The sequence below is a fragment of the Aphelocoma coerulescens genome, chromosome 19 (genome assembly GCF_041296385.1).
Source record: "Aphelocoma coerulescens isolate FSJ_1873_10779 chromosome 19, UR_Acoe_1.0, whole genome shotgun sequence".
Classification (NCBI taxonomy): domain Eukaryota; kingdom Metazoa; phylum Chordata; class Aves; order Passeriformes; family Corvidae; genus Aphelocoma; species Aphelocoma coerulescens.
Genome location: NC_091032.1, coordinates 9,184,437 through 9,208,505, shown reverse-complemented (window position 1 = coordinate 9,208,505; position 24,069 = coordinate 9,184,437). Strand labels below are relative to the sequence as shown.

The window sequence follows — 24,069 nt, the reverse complement described above, 5'->3', positions numbered from 1 at the left end:
TGGAGGCTTCTAATTTTAAATTCTTAACAGGAAATCATTAAACTGTAGAGGAGCCAACATAACAGACTGTTGCTCTAAAACAAGAGCTAAATGCAGAGCATCCACATGAACTTGTCAGATCTTTTTTTAATGTTGTTTTTTTCCCCTTTCCTTTCATGTTTACTGCAACCCAGATAAATACATTTTCATTTCTGTTTTTCATATACATCAGTTCAGGGTCCCATTCTGAATGAGATGTGAAACCAGTGCCCTTATGGTCAGGCCTCAGGGCAAGTGCAGCAATTGTGATTATCCATCAGAGCCAGGGGTGTTAACTCCTTGTGTGGTCAGATCCCACCTTCCTTCACTGACTGGGAAAAACCTTTAAAAATGTGGATGTTGCTCACTTTTGGTTTCTTCTTTTACATGAGATTTTCATGCTTTAGCTGAGCCCCTTGCTGAGATGATTGGCACATTTCACGTGGGCTATGCAAGAGGTGTAACAACCTTTGGTCACTGTCAGCTGGGCTGATGAAGCTTAATTAGGGGCTTAATTAGGGGCTGGAGGTAGGAGAAACATTCTGAGGTGTCTGTAAGTGCTAAGACATGAAGGTGAGTCCCCAAATGCAGCTGGGAGATTATTTACAAGCGAGGAAGGTTTTAAGAATGTGGATTTGCCAAAGCCAGGTGGGCACTGCTGCTTTCTGCTGTCCTATAGTTAACAAGTTGGTACCTAAATGATGAGCTTTTCCATAGCTGACATGAATTGTCATGTGTTGATAATGATATATATTTAATCTGTCAGACAAAATGAGTCATGGCTTTTGCAAAATATAACTTGGAGTAACTTTAAAGCTTCTGGGGAAGAGAGGGCAGAATGCTGCTCACCCAGCGCCAGATTGTGATGTGGAATTAGGATGAAATTAAATGTACCTGTCTTGTTTTTTTTTTGATTGTCTGATGCAGCTGGGGAGAAGGAATTCTGTGGTAAAAATATGTAGCTAATTTATCTTAAGCCTATTTAAGTTTTTTTTAAAGCCCCAGTTAAAAGAAAAACTAAATTTTTCATCATAAAAGAAATCACGGCCTTTAATTTTGAGAAATTACTTGACTCAGTTGAACCAGAGCATTCTGAGGTGGATTTATTTCAGTAACTGTTAGACAAAATGAGGATAAGCTATCATTAAGGTCAAGTAAATATCTGACTGTGCTTGGGTTAGAAACATTTTATGTGAAATGAATTTAACTATTACGTAAAAAAGCTTTTAACTGTGAGTGGTTTAACCTGCCTTCTGCATCTGAAATAAACAGCTGAGGAACCATGGGCAGTTTCTGCTTAGTGTTTGCTTCCTTTAAGCAGAAACCAAGAAAAGCACTCCTGTTTTTATAAATGCATGAGAAGTGCATAAAAAATGCTAAATTGCCCTTCAGTTATTGCCTGTCCCTTAGGTCCTGGGCTGTGGAAACTGCAGTGGTACTTTCTGTCAAGCTCCATCTTTATTCAAAGTTTTTCTCCTTGCATCAAATTCATCTTTATTAGAAGTTTTCCTCTCCGCATCTTCAACTTTTATATGTTCCTATTTCTGCGAGGGTCTGGTTTAGCTGAAGGGTTTTTTTGTGAGCTGTAGGACTTCAGAAGAAAATGAGGAAATATGGTTTGAGTTGCTGCAGGATCTGCTGGTTGTGTGCCCTGTAAATCTTGAAGCACTTTGCTGTTCCAACAGCAGTTTGCAGAGTGTAGTTGTTGCCGGGAAAAACATCTTTAATGTATTGTAATTTGATTAAATTTGTGAGTGTAGGTATGATTTATATGGGTTGTTGTCTTGGTTGTAGAAGTATTGACAGAAATGAGGCACTTTTTCACTTGAAAAGGCAAAAGCAATACTTGGATATAAAAAGACAGAAATACCTTGGGGTTTGAAAAGGAGTTTCTTCCATCATAACTGGTTTTTTCCTTTGTTTCCTTATTTTTACCAGATTACCTAGAGTATGTTAATATAAAGTGTAGGGGTGTAGGAGCCAATCTGTGTGGTTCTGTTCCTGGAGTAGCTTGTGATTTTCCACTCTAAATTGTTTAGGAAAGCATTACCTATATTGAATGGAACTAATCCTCACATGACAACATCTCTGGCTACATTTACCCAGCTATGAAATAGGGATATCAAACTTTTTTTGGAATAATGGGCTTCAGCTGTCCCTGTGATGACACAGGTCTGACAAAGTTGTCTTTTTTTTTTCTGTTGATAGTTTTAAGTCAGTTTGTTTGCTTTCTGGCTATTTTGTAATTAAAAATGTGCTGCAATGTGGGTGGCAGTGGAGCTGCTGCAGGCCTGGCGATTGATGTGTCATGTCCACGGTTTTTATGTTAATTGAGAGGGAAATAGTGATACATTGTGATGTTTGGGGTTGCATAAAGCTCAAATTAGTCTTTGTCTCCTTTGCACACTGTTGAAATGCCCAATATACTTACATAAAGTACTGTTATGAAACTTAATGGTCAGATTTTTAAAGCAATTCTATATTGGGGCTGATGATCTGGTGGTTGATCTGATGGTATAAACACCTGTAAAGTAGGAAGGGATCATTACCTGATTGGATTAGCGTGGATTAATTCATTAATGGTTGGCAAATCCCTCAGCCCTCCAGGAATCCAAAGCTTTGTTGATATAGTTTTTATTTCTTAAATACTGCTGACTTTTATGTGGTTGATGGAAGGAAATCCAAAGGGCTTGCAGTCCTTAAGCCAAACAATTATCTCCAGGGAAGTATTTTTGCAAAATTCCGTGGTGGTTTTTGCTATAGTAGGAAGGGGATCTGGGAGCTGGCAGTAAAACAATGTCTGGAATTTCAGCTATAAAAATGAAATGCACAAACCCCTCCAGAGTGAAGGGAATGTCTTAAATAGTCGCGAGCATAAAACAGCGCAGGGATGCGTAATTCCAGAAGGGTCATTGGTGGGAATCAAGTGGGAAAACAGGGATGAAAGCAAGGAGCAGGGTTTGAGTAACAGTGGAGTTCTTGGAGCAGGGAAGGATGCAAGGGTTGAGTAACTCCCAGGGGATTCCTGGAGCAAAGCGGAGAACCCTTTCTGGTTCTGCATCCTACTTGTAGTTACCGAAGTCTGTGTGAAGCCTTTTTGGCGCGCCTGTCGTGGGGGACCCAAGGGACACTCATCGCTCTCTACAGCTTCCTGGGGAGGGCGAGAGGAGGGGCAGACACGGATCTCTCCGCTGAGCAGCCACAGCACCCGAGGGAACGGCCTGAAGCTGTGTCAGGGGAGGTTTAGGCGGGGGAGCAGGGAAAGGTTCTTCCCCCCAAGGGTGCTGGGCACTGCCCAGGCTCCCCAGGGAATGGGCACGGCCCCGAGGCTGCCAGAGCTGCAGGAGCGTTGGGACGGCGCTGCCAGGGACGCACAGCGGTGGGATGGCTGGGGCGTCGGTGCAGGGCCGGCAGCGGGAGCGGACGGATCCCGGTGGGTCCCGTCCCGCCCGGGCTCCGCGGCGTTCGGGGATCGCCGGCGCCTCTGCGCTCCCTCCCGCCGGCCGCAGGGGGCGCCGCGGAGCCCCGGCCGCGCCCGCCGCCCCTTCCCTTCCGCCGCGGCGGGGCCGGCAGGGGGCGCTGGGCGCGGCCGGGCCGGGCCCGTTCCCGTTCCGGCGGGCGCAGGGAGCGGCAGCGGGAGCGGCCCGGGGCCGCCGCGGACATGCCCGAGCGCCGCCGCCCGCTCCAGCAATAGTCGTCGGCGGGCGGGCAGCGGCGGGTGCCGCCGCGCGGAGCCGCCCCCCCTTCTCCCCATGGAGGGGCCGTACGCGCTCGGGGTGAGCGTGTTCTCCGACCAGGGCGGCAGGAAATACATGGAGGACGTGACCCACATCGTGGTGGAGCCCGAGCTACCGCCGGCCGGGGCGCACAAAGGCGGAGCGGCGCCCGCAGGCCCGAGCGGCGCCGAGCCCCCGGCCGAGAGCGGGCGGCGGCGGGGGGGGACCCCGCGGGCGGCCGAGGACGGGGCGCAGCCCCCCGGCACCGGCCCCGCGCGGCGGCCGCGCCGCTCCGTCGCCTTCTTCGCCGTCTGCGACGGGCACGGCGGGCGGGAGGCGGCCCAGTTCGCCCGGGAGAACCTGTGGGGCTTCATCAAGAAGCAGAAGGGCTTCTGCTCGGCGGAGCCGGCCGAGGTGTGCGCGGCCCTGCGCAAGGGCTTCATCGCCTGCCACCGCGCCATGTGGAAAAAGCTGCGTAAGTCCCAGCGCCCGCCGCGGACCCTCCGCGCCCTCCCGCGGGCTCCGCTCCCCCCCGCCCGCCCCCGCTCCGCCCGCGCTGCGCCGCTTCCCCGCCGCCTTTTCCTCCCCCTCTCCCGCACTATTGTGAGCGCCTCCCTCCCTCCATCGCTGCCGTCCCCGCGCCGGGAATCGCGGCTGAGCGCGGGAGGGGATCCCAGCCCTTGAGTCGAGTAATTGGGCAAAACAAACTGGAGGGCACGCTGGGAGAAGAAAGATGTAAACACAGGGCGAGGACACGCTGCTGTGTTACGTAGCTGGGAATGGTGCGATGGTAGGGCTGCAGTTTGTTTTCAGGGTGTTATTACACGTCGATCTCCAAATTCGATTCATTGGGAAGGTCTTCATCTTGTTGCCTTGGTGAATCGGACTGAATTCCCCCTTAGATTTCCCTTGCATCATGAGAAGAAAAAAAAAAAAAGTAATTTTAACAAACTGAAATGGGCCGGGAACGGGGTTTTTCCCTAACGGTGCTTCCCACTGTTTTTGTGAGTCCTGATGGAAGGATTGAAATGTGGCTGGTTTATAACTCGCTCACGTTGTGTGAGCATGGGGGAATACGCAGTGTCCCTGACAAAATAGAAAACGCACTTAGTATCCTGAGGATGATTTTGATGTATAAATATATATAATCTTTATGTATTTGTGCCTGTATTAGTTGTTTAACTGCAGTAGCACAGAAGTTGTGGTCGTAAATAAGTAAGTTAAGGAGAGGAGCATGCCCAGACAAGTGACAGTCATCGTTCCTATAGTCATCCTTCTCCCCGAGGTCTTGTGAGGCTGCAGTTTGAGTTTCTGAAAGGCTTTTTTTCTTCGTAAGATGAAGGTTCTGACCTAGAGCATAGTTGTTTATATAGAATGTGTAGAATGTGTGTGTATTGTTTAGGTATTTAGGCATTCAAAAACCTCAGAGAAAAAGCAAGAGCAGTGTACAGTGTGTGAGGAGAGGTGTGGAACACAGTAAAACTGGATCCAAAATAGTGACAGTGACAGTTTGGCTTGGGAGGGAAACCTGAAAAGCAAGAATTGCACTCAGAGCACCTCGGGCTTTCAACGAAGTGATTCAGGAGGGTGGGGGGAAATTATACTTTCAAAACAGTTTCATTTTCCTTTTTCTTGAATAGCAAAATAGAGAAGTTGTGCAAATGTCAGATACTTGAGGAGATAGAGGGGAAGGAACAGTGAGTTTGAGGGCGTACTGGTACTGAGCACAGAGGGAAGGGTGTGAATTTTAGAAGCCCCAGAACCTGACCACAGGCTTGGCAATGGGGTGTGGGACCTCCTGGGTTGCAGGGCTGGATGATAAGGAGCAAAATGTGTGAACAGGGGGCGACGGCATGGAGGGGGGAAGATAAGGAGTTCAGTTTTCTGGCTGCTGTGTCCCTGGTGTGTTATTTGTCGCTGGAACTCTGTGTGAGCACCGAAGGCAGGGAGGAGAAGTGCCCGAGTGCAGGAAGCTCTGTTTAGTGATGAGTGTTTAGCAAACAGCACCGGGGTTGTGGAAGCAATTTAAATTGTTGTGAGAAACAACACAGCTCTGGCTGGGAGCCCTTGATGGCACTTCGAGGTGGGCTGTTTAGTAAACTCCAGAGCATGTTTGCTCCTCCTGATTCCTGCTGCACGTGCTTAACAGCCTGAGTTTTGTGGGACAAACCCATTATTATCTCTAGTTTATAACTTCATCCTGTGTTGCAGATTCCCAGTGTGAGTTCTACTGACAGGCAATAATTTTCCATATTACCATGTGTAAAGCAGCTCTTTAGCTGTGTGTTGGTGACACTGTGGACATGAAATGGAGACTGGGTATGTTGGTATCTTGAAGGGTGTGGGAGAACGGTTTGGAATTTTGGGGTGGAGGACGGAGTCTTTTTTGCTTGCAGTTGGCTGTGTTGGAAGGGAAGCTTGTACTTAACTGCTTTCTTGGTTGTTGGAAGTTCTGGTGTCATCCCCTCTATCCCCTGATAGACACAAACCACAGGGATCATGACAGTAGCAGAAAAACACCCCTTTATCACTGGTGATCATTTTTGGTATTAATTCTATAGTAATAAAATTCTCTGAATTCTAAAGAGCTTCTAGAGTCAGAGTTCATTTTGGAGGCTACAGAATCAGTTGAGTTTATGAGTTCAAAGTTACAAAGCTGAGTGTGAAGGCCAGTGGTTTTCAAGTAGAGGGGAGAAAAATGTTTTAGAAAGATGTTCTGTTGATGCTCCTGATCCGTGGAGGACTTGGGTACGTGGATTTGATTTTATTTAACACTTGAGCTCAGAAGAAAACCCAGCAGTTTTGACACTTCTGCTGGTTTCTGGTGAGACACGATCTCTAAAGAGAGAACTGAGCTGTATCTAATACTTATCTTTGAACAGGAGCAAGGCATGAACTACAGTCCCTGGATGACAGGCAGATAATTCCTGGTTTTGTTGAGCCTAAAATCTGAGGCTGCTGCATTATGCTTTCTCCCACAAGTGGGTGATTTCCTTCTCTCTGCTCCCCATCCCCATAAAGACTGATTTGACTCTCTAATATATTTTATTGCTGTTCAGGGGTTGTTACACTGACAGAAACTCATTAGTTGCAGCTTGTTTTCTGTTAAGTGCGTGGTTGAAGTCCTCATTACCACTTGGCTTCCTCCCTTGTTTGCTTTCCATTTGGAATGTGTTAGATTTAATATCCACAGTTAAAACTGCCAGACAAAGTACTTCCAATAAGCTGATTGAATGTTTGTGTTCTTGAAATAAAGCTGCTCCTAGGGAGAAAGTGTGTTTTAGTATTTAGAACACAAAGCTAGAACTGTTGGAACTTAAATGTTTAAATGATGCTGGATGTCTTGGTAGCTCACACTGAGGAAATGCAGCTTTTGTCTTCATACTGCCTGTGAATTCTGCTTCTCCAAATTCTCCTTCTCCATCAGCTGTCTTCCGTGTCTTCTTCCCTCAGGCACCTGAACATCATTCAGTAGCACTAGAACTTTTAATTCCTCATTTTTTTGATTCCATTTAAAGCTTTAGAAGGTTAAAATACCTGTTTTCAGAGAGGGTAAGGTGTAACTGTGTTTTTCTTTTTTTTCCTTTTGTGTTTATTTGCTGTGTGTTTGTTGTGCCACAGGCGCAAGTAGAGAACACAGTGCTTTGGCAGCCTGAGTTGGGTATTTCCTGCAAACAGCTTGTGTCACAGTGGAATTTTTGTGTTGTGCTGTGTGAGCCTGACTTGTGAAGTGCAGGAGATAGAATGTGACAGGGAGATGAGGCTCCCTTTGGAGTTTGTCTGAAGACGTGAGTGGGTGCAGTGAAGAAGAAACATGAGGTTGCTGTTGACAGTTGGAATCAACTGATAACTGGGAGCTGAGCCTGGTTTTTGTGGGTGCTGAGGTGGGGAGGAGGATGATGTGGCTGGGCTGGCTCAATGGGGGTGTTGATTCACCCAATTTGTGCAGTTTTGGGAGAAGATGAGTTTGAGTGTGTAGATAAAAAATAGGAAAGGCATGAAAGAGAAATTTGGATTGGATGTAACTGGGGAGAGTAATTTAACAGTGAGTTCATAGAAGTGGTTTGAGGACAAAGCAGTTGAGAGAGATTTCCCTGACCACGTGTAGTTCACACCAGTGTAGGTGTTTTATTACTCTGAATTCCAGGGATATCTCCTGTAGAACTTAAGGAGAGCATACTGAGGTAGCCTGAATTATTCAGCTCTCCAAAAGGAAATGTGAATAAAACATTTGAGACATTATTCAGCCTAAAATGCTGTTGTTCAGCCTATGAAAGTAAAATAGCAGCTTTTCTCCCAGGGGAATCAGGAATGTCCACAAATCCTGACTGCCAATCAAATATCCAGGCAAATAACTGAATTTATGACATTTCTACTACTTCAGACAGGGAAGTGGAGAGTAAATCTCAATGAAACACTTGGTTGATCCTGTTCAGCCCTCAAAGAGCACATCTTCCCCTGTGTTTTTCTAGTGATGCTTGGGATATCAAACAGAGGAGACAGCTTTTTGAACCCTATCGTGGTGCTTTGATGCTTGTGTCAGTTTAAGCTGAGGCTTGGGAGGGATGTTAAGGGAGTGGGGGGACCTGGGGACACTGCTTGGCCTGGCTGTGGTTAAGCTCAGGCTGTGTTGTAACATCCCACAAGCCTCTGAAACACCCTTCAAGGCATTCCCAGTTCCACAGAACTAAACCCGTGGGTTTTGTTTGTTTCTTGCCTCGTTTCTCCTTGCAGCAGAGTGGCCCAAGACCATGACAGGCCTGCCCAGCACGTCGGGGACCACGGCCAGCGTGGTGATCATCCGCGGCTCCAAGATGTACGTGGCCCACGTGGGCGACTCGGGAGTGGTGCTGGGGGTCCAGGATGACCCCAAGGATGACTTTGTGAGAGCTGTGGAGGTGACACAGGACCACAAGCCAGAACTTCCCAAAGAAAGGGAGAGAATTGAAGGCCTTGGGGGCAGGTAAGTGTGTCTGCTTTCACTGAGCTAAGCTTGAGCTTGTTTTGGGAGGGCACACAAGGAGCTGAATCTCAGCTGTTTCTCTTTTGTCCTCTTATTTTTTTGTTTTTAACAGCTTATTGGGGAATAAATTACAGGGATCCATTGTTAGACAGTTGTGGTTTTTGCTAGTGGTTTATAGTACACCCAGAATTTTAATTTCCTGGTGGATCATGCAGCTGAGGGGGGGTTACAATTCTAAATGTTCACCAACAACTTTTTGCAAGTGGAGATGGTAATTTTTGGCCTATTTTCCTTTAAATTCTGAGGAAGTGGCGGGTTGGGCAAATTGCCTTTCCCCACAGGTAAAATGATACGAGGTCTGGAATATCCAGTTTGTCACAACACTATAATTTCTCAGGCGTTCTGCATTGTCCCTGAGATGACAATGGCAGCTGTTGAGTAGGCTTCTCAAAGCTTCTACTTAGGGAACATAAGAAAAATCCTGGATTTGAAACAAAACCCTGCCTTTGCTGTGTTTAAGGCCATGGTTTAGCACCTGTCTTTCAGGGGCCATTCCTTCCCTGGCGGGAACTGGCAGCTGTTGGAACATCTGAGCTGGGGTGGGTACGTGTTCCCTGGGAGTGAGGGGAAGCAGGCAGGGCTCTGTCAGGTGGCACAAATATTTGGAGACAGCCCCCAGGGCTCGGATCTGGGAGCTCTGCATCCTCCTGGTGCTGCACCAGATGGATGGGCACGGTTTCCTCCTCGGAGCAGGGATCACTGAAGGTTTTCCTGTTGGCATCGTTCATCTGGGAACCCTGTCAGCCCATTAACCTTCAGATATTTGTGTCTGTGGCAGGTGGGAGTTGATCAGAGGCTGTTTTGCAGGAGGGATAACCTGCAGTTTTGCTGTAGGTTTCCGAGGTGTTTCTTAGAGATTGGAGGTCTCTGAAGGTTCAAAGAAAGCATTCCCCTGAAACTTAGTATCGACAGGAATGGTTAATTTTTAATTTTTTTTTTTTTCTGGTGCTCCTCCTGTTTTTCCCAGACTGGCTGTGAGGCACATGGTGGGAATGAGGTGGAATTATGCAGCTGTGCTTGGGAATGTCTGGTCTTTCATGAGAGCAAACTGGGAACAGTTAATGGGAGAGCATGATGGAATCTTCCATTAAAATGATATTTTTCCCTGTAACGGTCTTAGTGTGGGATGAGGTTTTTTTTTCCAATAGTGACTGAAGTGAGCTTTGTGTGGTCATTAGTTGTACAAGTGGATGAGATCAAGTTTTAGGATGTGGTGTTTGTGACTTTGCCGTGCTCTGGATGGAGCCGAACATGCCCTTGTTGTTAAGGCCTTTGAAGTGTCAGGAAGTGCATCTTGAATGGCTTCAGCATGAGGAATCTTGAGGCTGTTCCAGAGCTGCTCAGTTTCTAATTACCAGTGGCTGTTCCTTGGATGAAAGGAACTTTCAAGTATCTAGTTCCTAGTTTGGTTGGGACCAAGCTTTGCTAGTTCCTGGTTTCATTAGCTTATTCCTTGATGCTTCATGCTCCATTCTTCTTTCTTCCCTGCCTGACACAGCTGTCCCAGTTATTCTCTCTGTAGCTGTTTTGACCCGCCAGTGCCATCTGGGAGAGCTAAACCAGTGCTCAGTGTCTCAGAGCAGGTGTTCACATGCAAATGCAGAGCTGTTCTCCCTATCTCCTGCTTCCTGCAGACACCAACTGGGGACAATTCCTCTTTTGTGCCTGCCTCCTGTTGGTGTTCCTTCCATTAAGCAAATCCTTTCAGGAGGCTGCTCCTTTCTTTTCTGTTGTTTCAACTATTCTGTGCTGCCCTGTACTGCCAAATTTTGGGAGATGGAGAAGACTGGAGCAGGAACTGTGTGATATTTAAGCCTGAGGTAGCTGGTGTTAACAGCCCTCATCTGAGGGAGGCAAATCCAGTTCTGCTCTGTCTCTGACAGATTAAAGACACTCTTGCATACGTTGTAACCAGCCAGAATTTCTTCCGGGTCTTCATTCCTTTGTTTTTTATTTTCCTCTGTCCTTCTCACTTTCCCCCTTGGCTTTATATGGAATTATTGAAGTGCTCTTGTGCGATTTGAAATACTTCATTGTGCTGTGGGCTTCCCTGAGGGTGCCATCTCTATTGCCTCCACATTTGCATATTTAACTGTTTTTTGCCTCATTGATGCCAACTTCCTCATTCCTGTTGCTGTCTAACCTGTGCCCTCTCTGGTGCTTTCAGTGTGATCAATAAGTCCGGTGTGAACCGCGTGGTGTGGAAGAGGCCGCGCCTGACCCACAACGGCCCCGTGCGCCGCAGCACCGTCATCGACCAGATCCCCTTCCTGGCTGTGGCCAGGGCCCTCGGTGAGTCCCCTGAGCTCAATTTATCCCCTGGCTCGCCAAAACGGGGAGTTTGCAGGGGTTTCCTCACTTGCCTTCTGAAAGTCTGGGCCTTTTAACTGTATTTTAAATACGATGGTTTATTTTTTGAATAAAGCTGTAAAAGGTAGCATTGGGGAGAGAAGAATGTGCCTTACAACTTGCAGGGTTTTCAGTCCCAGCCCTACAGAGGATGGGACTTAATTTTACCACCAAGTAGTCAAAAATTACAGTCCCAAGAGAAAGAGACCAAGGTGCTCTCCCTCCTGGAGACACACAGGGCTTGTACGTTTTCATTTGTACCAGAAATTCAGTTTTACTGGGTGGTATATGAATTTCTTCAGTCTTTCTGTTGTGGAGAATTTTTTTTTAAAGACTTGGTGTAGAATGGGATGAAAATCAAATCTGTTTAACTTTAAATTGCCTTTATGGGAGCACTAGAAATGAGAAACTGTCTTTGAGGAGCACCTCATTCTGAGGACATAAAGGGACATTGCAGTACTAGAAAACTTGAGACTAATGGTTTTTGGGAAGTACTTCTTAAGTGAATTATTGGATGTATCTTACCCATGAATGTTAGTGTTTCTGGTCACTTTTCCCCTTAAATTTCATTGCAAAATGCCAATCTTTGGCTGTTCATTTTTTTTGCCTCTTTGTGCAGTGAAGAATCTTCTATGCAGATATACCCAGAATAGGTTTGATTTTATGGGATTGTGGTTTTTACCTGTAAGAGCTGTGCTGTGATGTAACTCCTTGCTGGCAGCTTGGCAGGCCCGTGGCAGTGCTGTCAGTGCTCCTGGGTCAGCTGGCAGTGCCCATGGGGACAGGCTGTTCTGGGACCAGGGTCTGGATCATTCCAGAGCCTTGCTGTGTCTGATTTCACAGGCAGGAATAGCTGTGCCACAGGGATTTGTCCAGGGTTAAGGAGAATTTTGCAGTGATAAAGAACACGGAAAAGACAGCTGCGTGTCAAGCAAAGAGTCATAGGTGCCTGAAAATTTAAAAGTTTAATTTTAAGGACTTTCTCTCAGTATCTGAAAGTCTTTTTGTGTCCTATTTTAGATAGGATAGAGTTTATTTTGTGGTTAGGAAAACTAGAGAGTTTGAGTAAATCCTTTGGAGTTAATAGGTGAGTAGCAAACAAATCTTCATACCCCTGAGCAGCATATCCTTGTTGTTCCCTCCTGCAGGACAGGGGAGGTGTTCCTCCTGGATTGCAAAAACTGGACTCTTAATTTTGATGCATCTTTTGTTGCTGTGATTGCAACTGGGAGCCAGGCAGGAGGGGAGGCTGGCCCCAGCCCTGTGGAAAAGTTGCATTGGTCAAACATTCAGCCAGCAGAAAATCCTGGTGCAGAAGAAATCCTTCTGGCCAGATTAATGCTGTTGACATCCCCTTTCCCGTTCTGATTGTCAGAAGTGTCCTTCTGCCCTAAAATAAGCATTTGTGGTATGCACAGTGGCTGTATTTAAGTATTTAAATAATGCTTAATTTATTTATAGCCCCATAACAAGTCAGAAATATTTGGGCTTTGTGCTGTCTCTGTAAAGTGTCTGTAAGCTGCTTTAATGTACACAGCAGGTTTCTGTGGCTTCCAATGAAACGTTTTAAGCTGTAGCAGAGTTCTGTATTTTCACAGCTACTTCTGCTGATCTTTTCTGGGCAATGAGAGCATCTGGTTTTTTTATACTAATTTGCTTTGTAATAGATACTCATGAGTCTGTAGTGAGGGATCTCCTGGCAGTGTTTGGGAGGTGTTTAAGTGAATGAATGATGAAACCTGAGCCAGGAACCCGTTAGTTCAACCACTCCCTCCTGCAGGAACATGAACTCTGCTTTCCCTGGTTTTTCTGTAGGAATATAATAGACTCACCCCTGTGTTTTAGGTGGAGCAGCCTCCACCGTACAGGTGTGACTCTTGCTAAGAACAGGAATTTCCTGCTGCCCTCTAGGAGGAGTTCTGCACCAGAACAGGGACTCCGTGGGGAGCTGCGGCAGGAATCTTTGACAGGGATAGGGAAGCTGTTTTCCAGAACAGCTGACTGGGTGCCAGCACTGTTTTGTGATGCTCTCTGAATGCACATACCATGAAATCCTGCAGAAGAGGCTATGACTGACCTCAAATGATCTGAGGAAATCCCTGTATAAGGTTTTAGGGTTTTTTTACATGCATTTAACTATTTTTTTTTAATTACCAAACAGAGTAGACACAGCTGCCACTCAGTTTTTCCTTCCTGCTCCATTGTAGGCCCCACCATGAAGATCAATCACATGGAATTCTATAAGTTGTATTTAAGTACTGCACAGCAATTTCCAGCTTCTGTTGATAATTGCCTTTCTGTTTTATCTCTATAAAACCAGACAAACTTGGGGTGCATTTGGGATTCTTTTCCTGTCCATAGGATGTTTTTGCCTTAGCTTGTACAATTTTCTTCAGCCCTGAGACAAAATAATAAGTGTGCTGTGCCAAATGTAGAGTGTGTGCTGTGCTCTGGGGATCTCTGTGTTACACACATCCTATGAGGGCACCTGTGGCTCCTTGTGGAGAAAAACTTCTGATTTTAAAAGCTCTGGGATTAATCAAACTGGGGTTTTGTTTTGGACTGAGTTATAAAAGTAGTTTTCTTTCCTCTATTAAAACCAAAAGCTGTTTTTATATGCAAAACAGCATCACCAGAAACAAAAGACTTGATTTATGTGATTTCTGGACATGCTTTTGCTCTAAGAAAGCTTTGGGCTTAATCCAATCCAGTCCACTTGTGTGATGGGTGCTTTTGTTTGTAACTTCAATTACTTCCCTGGCAGCAGTTGACTTAGAAGTAGGTTTGTTGTTGTATTTATAAGGTAACAGTAAGCAGATAAGAGAGACTGCAGAGTTTGATATATTCTTACAGGCAGCTGAATTAGTTTCCTGCTCCTTTAGTATCTGATTTCAAACATCTATTTCATTTTGTAAGATGTAGTGTAGGTCTCTGTATGTTACTCTGGTTTGAGTCAGGACTAAGAAACAGGTTTTTCTGGAAGATACGGAAGGAACTACATTAATAATTTTTTTTTTTTGGAAAAGAACTGTGCAAACCTCACACTGAAAGAAATGCTCCCAGTGTGTAAGTTTTAAAAGAACAAGATTGTCAAGACTTTTGTAAATGTTTGGGTTTTAATTGAGAACAAAAATAGTCTGGCTCCCAAATGGCAGCCCGAGAGCCTGGCATTCCAGCCCTGTAACACCAGCCTTTGGCACATCCCAGCTTCCCAGGCTGCCAGAGGGTCACTGCTCTGTCTGCTTGCTTTGGAACAGAATTAAAGACTTCAGAGCACTTTGAAATGCTCAGGGAAACGTGTTCTCTGCTTTCTGGCTGCTCTCCTCTCCCTTTTCCCTTCCCAGAGTTGTGGCAGAGGCTGCCATGGAAAGCACCTCTCCAGGCTTGTGTTCCTGGGCTGCTGGGGACGCTGAGCTCTCCAGCTGGCCAGGGAGGGGACACAGCTGGCCACAGCTCCAGGAGGCTTTGGCTCAGGCTGGGGACCTCTGCCCTTCAGGGGGGGAAAGAAAATGTCCCCCACCCTGTGAGATGGGTTGGCCTTGGCGGGCTCAGAGTGGACGGATGTGTGAGAGTCACTCTGTGCGTTCAGCAAGTTCATGACCCTCGGAGTCGGCCTTGTGACCACTGGGCTGTTCCCAGTATCCCTGCGAGGAGCCCTCTTCCTCTTGGAGCAGATGCCCTGAAATCAGTGCGAGGGTTGCTTGGCTGCCTCCTCGGGAAGGGCAGCAGATGGACATGATGACGTGTGTGTAGATGAACCCAAATGAATGAACATCAGGTTATTTTTATCACCCAGCACAGTATTTTTAATTAAAAACCGATTCACCTAATAACATGTCATTTCTCCTACGTGAATATGAACAAAGTGGGAAATGGACGTCTAAAAATATTATGTACATTGGAAATTGATGCTGCTCCTGTTTATTTTACCTGCTGTGGCCGTGACAGAGCGATGTGAGAAACTCTGAGTGCAGGAGGACTTTCCGTGGCAATTCACATCCAATAATTGCCGTGCCGGAGCTCAGCTCTCGTGTTACAGTATTTATTTTGATCTCGCTGCCAGCTGGCTTTGTTGGGAGCCTGTGGCAGCCGAGTGCACCTCTGTAGGAGCAGGCTTGGCTTTTAATTAGCTCTCATTAGCAGCATGTGCTTGCGGGGCTGCTGCTGCTGCAGCCGGGGAGAATCGGGGCTTTAATGAGGATGGGCCGGCCCTGCTGGCTGCGGTGGAGTGGGGTAATTGAGTTGAAGTATTCCCTTTCCTGATTCTGGAAAAGTCTTTTCAACTGGTTGATAGCTTAAGGCAAAGCTAATGGAGGCAAGGAGGAAGACAAAAAGCTTATTTATTGTCTTTAAAAGGGTGCTGATGGATGTGGAAGAAGCTTCAGGCTTTGTCCAGCAAAGGAAGAGCCTGACAAAACCTTACTCTTGAGTTTGAGTTGATGAGCTTCTGTTTGCTGCTCAACTCTGACATTTTAATTAATTTCTGCTTTTAAAGCTGTGTGTTCTGCACAGAAAAAATGTAGTCAGTGCTTGCAAGTAATAATAATAATGTTACTTTTTGTTGCTTATCACTATAGGAAGCTGTTTGTGAACATGGAAATAAATAGAAAGGAATTGTTAGGGCAAATAATTACCATTCTTGATTTGAAGGCCCAGCCTTAGAAAAGGTTTTTAATTTTTCAAGTATACTTGATAAATAGAATTGAAATAAATTGATGTGGAAATGCATTTTTCTGCTGGAGTGGTTTTTACTTGAGGATGGTTTGGAGGGAGCTCTTGAACCAGCGGATGATTTGACTCAGACGTGTTGTTCAGCTTTGTTTCTGGTGAGGTGACCCCAAACTCATTCACACTGTGAGAGAGATTTAAAAATAGAAATATTCCCTGCATGAGGCCATCCTAGGGAGAGGCTTGAGCTCTGATTTTCTGCCTTCCTGCTGGAGCTCAGGCAGTGCCCGTGTTCCTGTGGCTTGTTTCCAACTCCCAAACTTGGCACATGGTGTTCAGCTGCAGAGAGCCCTGTGTGGCTTTGCAAGTGATGCTCGTGCTGTGGGAGGAAAAGGAATGGCAAAGGGAATTTAACAGGGAAAAGGCTTCAGTCTCCTCCTCTGCTTTTTCCTTTGTCCCTTCCCTGTGGCACCTGCACACAAAAATACTTGCACATTTGGTGTGGGATCAACAAATCAAGGTTTACTTTGCTTTAAGGAGAACTTGATTAATTCAAATAGGTTTTAGTTTGGACAGTGACTGAGATTTCACCATTTTTCTAGGTATTAATCTGTTCCATTTCTCCTTTTCCCATAAATACTTGTTTTAAGAGAGTAGAAGACCTCTGAATACAGCTTGGTTTAAGTTAAATATGATTAGAAGGTGGCAGCAGCTGAGCTGTGACTGGGCCAGAATATCTTTGTGTTCCTGCTGATGACTCAAGGCTGGTGGGGATGGTTTTCCTGGGAACATTTTTCTCTGTTTTCCAAGAGTGAGATGTCTCATGTGTTATGTAACAATTCCAACCCATTTTCTGCTTTGCCAGGTGATCTTTGGAGCTACGACTTCTACAGTGGGGAATTTGTTGTGTCGCCTGAGCCCGACACCAGCGTGCACACCATCGACCCCCAGAAGCACAAGTACATCATCCTTGGCAGTGATGGGCTCTGGAACATGATCCCACCTCAGGATGCCATCTCCATGTGCCAGGATCATGAGGAGAAGAAGTATTTCATGGTGAGAGCAGTGGCCAGAAGTCAGTGCGGAAATTTCATACTTGTTACCTCTAAAAATTGCTCAGTCTGGTAGGGATGGAAAGTACCCCACAGAGTTGGTGGGGTTTAGGCATAGTGATGGTTTTGCCACATGATAAAAGTTGTTACAGTGTGGCTGATGTTAAATAGCAGGGATCTTAACGTATTTGCCTGTTATTTTGGGGAAATTTGACTAGCAGGGTGTTGTCTATGAGTAATAAAGGAGAGAATGAGTTTCTTCTCTAAGGAAGTTACTCAAAATGCTATCTGAATATTAAATTTATTTTACATTATTACATTAAGGTGCACATTATAATGCAGACAGTTGTTTAGACTGAATTAAATTATTCTCTGATTTATTTTACAAAACAGTTGACAATTCATATGGAGCATCAGAGCGTAAACACTCTGCAAACCCTGTGAGGGACTTTGGAAAGACTGTAGGTTGTGTTCCAACCTGTTACAGCCTACTGATGAGTTACAAACCATTTACACTGTTTAAAGCACTGTATATATGTGGATTATACCACAAACCAATTTAAAGGTGTATTTTGTTACGAAGGAAGATGCGTTTTGATTAGGATTTCTGAATGGAGGCACTTTGGGGCGTGGTTTATAGGAATGTGTGTGTCTGTGTGGCATGAGGTGCCTCGCGGCTGTGTGTGTTGGTTGCCCTGTGGGATGCCCTGTGTGATGCCCTGTGTCCCAGGTGGAGGCAGGTGCTGGTGGCTCTGTGTGACTCCCCTGTCCCCCGTGTCCTCAGGGCCTGTGTGATGTGGGATGCCCTGTGGGATGCCCTGTGTGATGTGGGATGCCCTGTGGGATGCCCTGTGGGATGCCCTGTGGGATGCCCTGTGTCCCTGGGCCGGGACAGGTGCTGGTGGCTCTGTGTGACTCCCCTGTCCCCTGTGTCCCCATGGCCTGTGTGATGTGGGATGCCCTGTGGGATGCCCTGTGTGATGCCCTGTGTCCCCGGGCCAGGACAGGTGCCGGTGGCTCTGTGTGACTCCCCTGTCCCCCGTGTCCCCAGGCCCTGTGTGATGCCCTGTGTGATGCCCTGTGTCCCAGGTGGAGGCAGGTGCTGGTGGCTCTGTGTGACTCCCTTGTCCCCCGTGTCCCCATGCCCTGTGGGATGCCCTGTGGGATGCCCTGTGTCCCCGGGCCGGGACAGGTGCCGGTGGCTCTGTGTGACTCCCCTGTCCCCCGTGTCCCCAGGGCCTGTGTGATGTGTGATGCCCTGTGGGATGCCCTGTGTCCCAGGTGGAGGCGGGTGCTGGTGGCTCTGTGTGACTCCCCTGTCCCCGTGTCCCCAGGGCGAGGCGCGGCAGTCGTGCGCGCGGATGCTGGTGGGGCGGGCGCTGGGCCGCTGGAGGCAGCGGATGCTGCGGGCGGACAACACGAGCGCCATCGTCATCTGCATCGCCCCCCTGCGCGAGCGCGGCCGCTGGGACGGCGACGAGGAGCTGGTGCTCAACCTGGCCGAGGGGCCCAGCTACAGCAGCCCCGACGCCAGCAGCCTCACCCCCTCCCGCTGCTGCACGCCCCCGCTCAAGGTAAGGGCTCTCTGCGGTCCCTTTCTGCCTTCCCCCAGCTCCCTGGAGCAATCAGAGCGTTGCCGGAGATGAAGCAATGCTTGTAGAAGCTTTCCTGACCTGTCAGTTTGCATCACCCTTTAATGTGGCTTTGTTTTAATTTTGAATGTTTACTGTGTGTGTCTAGATAATCTATTGCTGAGATTGGCTCAGTTGGCTAAAACATGGTGTCGCCATTCGATGACCCTTGTGGGTCTCTTCCAGCACTGGATAGTCTGTGAAAGCTACAGTTGTAATCCAGGAATTTAACATATCCTCAATAGTTCCACAGGCAGAGGTTTGGAGGAATAGACCAACTTTTAACAATGTTTCTTAAAAGACATTAACACTCGGCCTTTAGTGTTCCAATGTATGAATTTTCAGAATTGCTGCCAGTTGTTTATTGGTAGTTGTTGATCTGTGCTCCCTCCCTAATGTGGGAAAAATCAGTACTGTAACTTCACCTTGAATGCAACCTTGAAATGCATTGTTTCTTACAAGTAAGTTTTCTGAGATCCTCCCCAAAATCCAAGGCAGCCTTTTGAGAAAGAGAGGAACCAGAGTGGGGACCAGAGGTTTAGAAGAGCAAGAACCCAGCACATCCCCTTAATTTTTAGGGCTGGGCTGCAGTTTTTCATTCTGTCTTGCTTGTGTAGCTTGCCCAGCCCAGGGATTGCAGATTGTGAATGTGTTCCTGACAGGGGGTGCTTTGATTTGGGTTTGTTTGGTTGTGGTTGGGCTTTTATTTTATTTTTTAAGGTTAATTTGTTCCAACACATGTTGCTGTAAAGAACATTTTCTTCCTGTTCTGGGAGATCTCGTTATCATCCTTTGGTTGATTTGATGTTCTTTGTTGGAGGAAGAGACATCATAACATAAGGTCTTTCTGGAGGCTGCAAGTTTGAGCCATTAACATAAAGCAGAGCTCTTCAGAGGCTTTTTGTTTTGTTGTTCTGTGGCTTTTTTCCCCCCCTCTAAGAACTGGAGTGTAGTTATGAGTGGCTGTTTGTTTCAGTAATTACCAGCTGCTCCTGATTTAAGTTACTGTCCTTTGATGTTCTGCAGTATCTTCAGATACTTGTCCTTTGGGCAAAGGAAAAGAAAGCAGAAATTAGAAAGGGAGTTTTGAACATTCCCTTGGGAGAAGCAAGCTGCTAATAAAATGGCAAGCTCCAACTTTGTCTCCTCCCCTTTCATCTAGTGGAGCAAAATCCATGAAAAGAGCTTTAAACCCAGCAAAATCTTGAAGACGAAAAAAATTAAATTGTAAATGCTCCTAAAATTTTCAGTCACAGTTTCTGTGAAGGAAGCAGGGATGGCCTTGATTCCTGACAGCTGCTACCTGCCAAAACAATTAATTTGGAAAGAGTTGGGAGACCAAAGTTTCTTAATTAAACAAAAGTATTTCTTAATTGCTTATCCTTCTGGCAGCAATTACTAATACCAAATTAATTCCAGTATTCCTGAGGCCGGTGAGAAAGATTGATTGGATTGTTGAGAAATTAAATTGGTGATTTGTGGGTTATTTTTCCTGTTTTGTTACATCACTCTCCAGCAGTCCATCCTCTGCCTTTCCTTGGCTTCCCAAAGCCTTGTTCAGTCTCAGCTGTTTGCACCAGCAGGAGATGTTGGGGAAAAGAGCCACAACATTAAATGTGTTGCACAATAAAAAACATAAAACTGAGTTTTATGTGACACAATGTCAAAAATTACATTGAGCAGCTGAGGCAGCGTTGCCAGAGCTGCTCTGTGTGTGTGATCTGGTGTCCTTCTGGGTTCTGCAGGAACTGAGATGACGAGTAGCCTTTAAAATACCATTCTTAAAGGTCTTCCCTCTTGTGTTGCTAAATGTAGTAAAGGAATATTATCTAAATGGTTTTATCTACACATAGGGAGCAACAGAGGAGTAGAGAGGGGTGGAAAACCAGTGTGGATGCTGGGAACAATCCCGATTATCTTTTCTTTTGGAGTGCATTTTATTAAACCTGGAGTTGTTGTGGGCTGTGACTTCAGAAGTGTCTGTTTATTCACCTGAGGTGTTGCCCTGACTGGTTCAGCTGTGTGCATTTCAGTTTCCAGCACATGATTTTCTTAAAATAATAACTGCCATTTGCCTTCCACTGAGGGTGTGTAGTGTGGCCTTGAAATTTACTTTTGAAGGGCTCACTGAGTAACCAGGGATTTCTTCACAATTAAATCTTTAATAAGGTCAGAATTCCTATCTTCAGAGCACTGCATCAACACTAATTTTCATAATCCCCCTGTGGATAGTGAGAGCAAGTATTGTCCCCGTTTTCCTGTTGGTAAAACTGAGAATGAGGCAAAAACACTTCTGAGAGGCTGCAGAAGAGATGAGGGTCAGAGTTGAGGAAGTGCCTGGTTCTCAGGACATGTCTGTGACTGTGCTTCCCGGGGAGTGGCTGTGAGGGATGGAGCTGGAGGAATCCCTAGGCAATAAAAAGTGTAACTTTGCATAGTGACCAGGAACTGTTTTTAGATGGCTGTGTCTGACACTGCCCCTCTCTGTGGGCAGCGGGGAGAGCTGTGAGGAGGAGTTTGTCCCGCCCCTGCTAACCTGGTTGTGCAGTAACTGAGAGTGCTGAACGTAACAAAGGTCAGGAGCCTCTCTCTTCCTGCTGTTTGCCCTGATGGTGCTGGGGCAGGGACCATGCAGAAATCAGAGGGCAGTGCAGTGCCTCTGTCGGTGTCTGATGGAGGGAAGTCCTGTCGGAGTGTTGGAAATGCTGCTGCTGAAAATAGCAGAGATTACAGGCACTGCTTCTTTCCTGAATTCCCAGCAGCTGCCTGCAGATCTCTGTGTTCTACAGCTGCAGTTTACCTCCCCAGCCTGAACTGTTTCCACCTCTCAACAGGGAGAGAAATGAGTCTGTTTTGCAGTAGGATTCTTCTGCCTTTGATAAGGTTTAGGGAAATTCTAAAAGTGTCACACTTCTAAACACTGTCTCCACCCTCAAAGGATAAAGTCTGTCCCAAGGCCAGGTGGGACGGGGCTTGGAGCAAGCTGGGATAGCGGAAGGTGTCCCCTGCTCATGACAGAGTTTGGAACTAAGAGATCTTTAAGGTCCCTTCCCAAATCATTCTGTGAGTCTGTGATTGTATTTATGCCTAAATATTTTGTTTCCTTTCCCTCAGCTTTTAGAAGATGACCCCTGGCCACGACTGAACGCTGCTGAGCCCATTCCTCCCCTCCTGCACAGCAACATGCTCTCAGAACAATACCTGGAGCTGCCAAACGAGATTGCCAAAAGCAATTTACCTTCCTCAGGAGGAACCCCGAAGGATTCAGGCCCCCAGGAGGAGAAGTGCAGCAAAGCCCTGGCTTTGAGGCTACAGGAATCCTACAGCAATGGTTTGTCAGTGAGCCTCTCCCCTTCCAACTCGGCCAATTCAGGCACGGACCAAAAAGGCTTCAAGGTGTCCCCTAACGGGCAAACAAAGGCGCAGGACGCGGAGAGGACGCCGCCGGCCAGCTTCAAGCGGACATTGGAGGAATCCAACTCGGGCCCGGCGGTGAAGAAGCCGCGGCGGGGCCTGGGCCGGGGCCCGGGCGAGGGCGCGGCCGCCACCCCGCAGCGCAGGACGCCGTCCAAGCTGGCCATGCGGCGCAGCCTCCGCGGGCAGAAGAAGCTCGGCAGCTCCCTGTTCCACCCGCCCAGGAAAGCCGTGTGCGTCTGCTGAGCCTGCCAGCGGCGGCCTCGCCGTCCCGGCCCAGCTTGCCAAGTGGGTGCGCAAGTTTGAAGCTCTTCCCGTTGATCTTTTTTTAAAGTAGGAACATTTTTTGGTATCCGACAGCTTTATCCCAGCCTTGTGCTTGCTTGTATTATAACTGTGAATTTTGTAGATGTGTAGGGTATAAGTCACTGTAAAATGTGTGTAAATTTGTATTCCTTCATATAAATGTAGTCTCTTTTCTTCCTTGTATAATTGTTATGGCAGGGCTAAGCCTTGTTTTAAAAAAAAAAAAAAACAAAAAGTAAAATAATCCTTTTTGTTAATTTACTAAAGTCATCAATTTGTATACACTTCTTGTGAGGAGAATTTCACAACTTTTTAACTAAAGTAAATTATTAAACAGAATGGAAGATATGTATTTTCGTAGTCTGATACGTTCCACCTAAAGTGTGTCTTTTAGAGAATACACTAGGTCTATATTTTGGTTTTAAATTTTAGATTTCTCTACTCAGAAATGAAATGTATGTGGAAGCAGAGATTTGAGTCTTGCTTTACACACCTCAATGTCGATTTTATGTTAATTAAAATACTATGCAGTATCTTATTTAGTTGTATTTTTTGTAACAATAATCGTCAAAAGTATTTAGCAAAAAAAGTGTGTTTTAAAAACTCCAACTCCCCAGAGCATCCGACAAAGCCATTCCCATCCCCTGTTCCAAACGATGGCATTTTATCCAGGCATAACCGCCCTTCTGAGATGTGTTTTCTGCTATTCCAATACTGATGGTGCTGCTAATACCTTTCAACACAAGTTCTTAAATTATTTTATGACTATTTTCATTGACTATGTGGACCATGTGTATGTTCACCTCAATAAAACACATGAAAATTTGATGGGGATGCTTTTTATTTTTTAATTTTTATTTCAAGCTTAAGGTCTGTTGTTTATTCAGCAGTGAAATATGAATTTATTATTACAAAAATTTTCATATTTATCTGGTATTCATTAAGAATCTGAATACTCTCCCCTTTCTTACTGAGGCTTAGGAAACAAGACATCCCACTTAGATTTATCACAGAACTGATCTTGGCACTTTATCCTGAATGTTTAACTGTAGCAGTATATTAACTTTTAAAATTTTATTTTGATGGGAAAGCCAAAGGCCAGTACTTTATTCCAGTGGCCAGGATGGTTATTTATAGAACCCAGTTCTTTACTGCTGGAACAATAAAACACGGGTTAGAACCAGGCCTGCCATCTATACGTGTTACCATGGTTACAGAAATCCCAGGGGATTTTATTCCTGAAAATATTCTCTTTCATCCATGCTGAGAACACAGCGCTGCCTGAGGAGATGAAAGTAACAGCCTGTCCAAATTGGATCCTGCAAGAATTTATTTCTGTGGATGTGGGAAGTAACTTCAGTTAATAAAGTTTTGCTGTGATGTTGAAATTCTACCCCAGATGGGGAGGAAAGGCTACAGAGGCCACAACTGTGTGTGGCAACTACCTGGCAACAACCTTTGCAACGAACTAAGGTAATAATTATCTATTTGCAATTAACTTGCATTGAACCTTCTAAAGGTGAGTGTAACACCTTGATTCGATGACTGTGCTATTGCTTATAAGGGAAATATGTGAAAGAAAAAAGATTTGTAGTGAATTTCTCAGGTTTTTTGCTCTACACAGAAGCAAAATTTAAATGTTCATAGAGCTCTGCTGCACTCAGAAATGGACCTCATTATTTGAAGTTTCCTCAAGCAGTTCTAAACTTGGGCTTCTCCAACTTTTGGCTTTTTTCGCATTTAATAAATTATCCCAACCTTACAATTTTTCCTGGGAAAGCTGCTGGGTGAGGGTCAGAGTTAAACATTCAAATCTCCTCTGGACAGAACCTTCCCTGCTGATAGAAACTGGCAGCAGTTTGCTCCTGGCTGTACTGTGCCCACCTCTTTAT

At 46.0% G+C, this 24,069-nt stretch overlaps 1 protein-coding gene across 1 annotated transcript; it reads left to right on the top strand.

Annotated features, from left to right (window-relative positions):
* Positions 1–3,613: 3,613 nt before the first annotated feature.
* On the top strand, positions 3,614–23,005 carry PPM1D (protein phosphatase, Mg2+/Mn2+ dependent 1D). The gene is made up of 6 exons (XM_069033325.1): positions 3,614–4,209; positions 8,469–8,697; positions 10,925–11,049; positions 16,640–16,830; positions 18,161–18,400; positions 21,572–23,005. The coding sequence occupies exons 1-6, from the start codon at positions 3,771–3,773 to the stop codon at positions 22,115–22,117; spliced, it is 1,770 nt and encodes a 589-aa protein (XP_068889426.1). The 5' UTR covers positions 3,614–3,770; the 3' UTR covers positions 22,118–23,005.
* The last annotated feature ends 1,064 nt before the right edge of the window (positions 23,006–24,069 follow it).

Bases quoted from the DNA above. Each gene is read 5' to 3' on its own strand.
- PPM1D (XM_069033325.1), top strand. From the start codon at position 3,771: ATGGAGGGGCCGTACGCGCTCGGGGTGAGCGTGTTCTCCGACCAGGGC. The intron at 11,050-16,639 runs GTGAGTCCCCTG...CTGCTTTGCCAG, and splicing joins GGCTGTGGCCAGGGCCCTCG to GTGATCTTTGGAGCTACGAC. The intron at 16,831-18,160 runs GTGAGAGCAGTG...CCGTGTCCCCAG, and splicing joins AGGAGAAGAAGTATTTCATG to GGCGAGGCGCGGCAGTCGTG.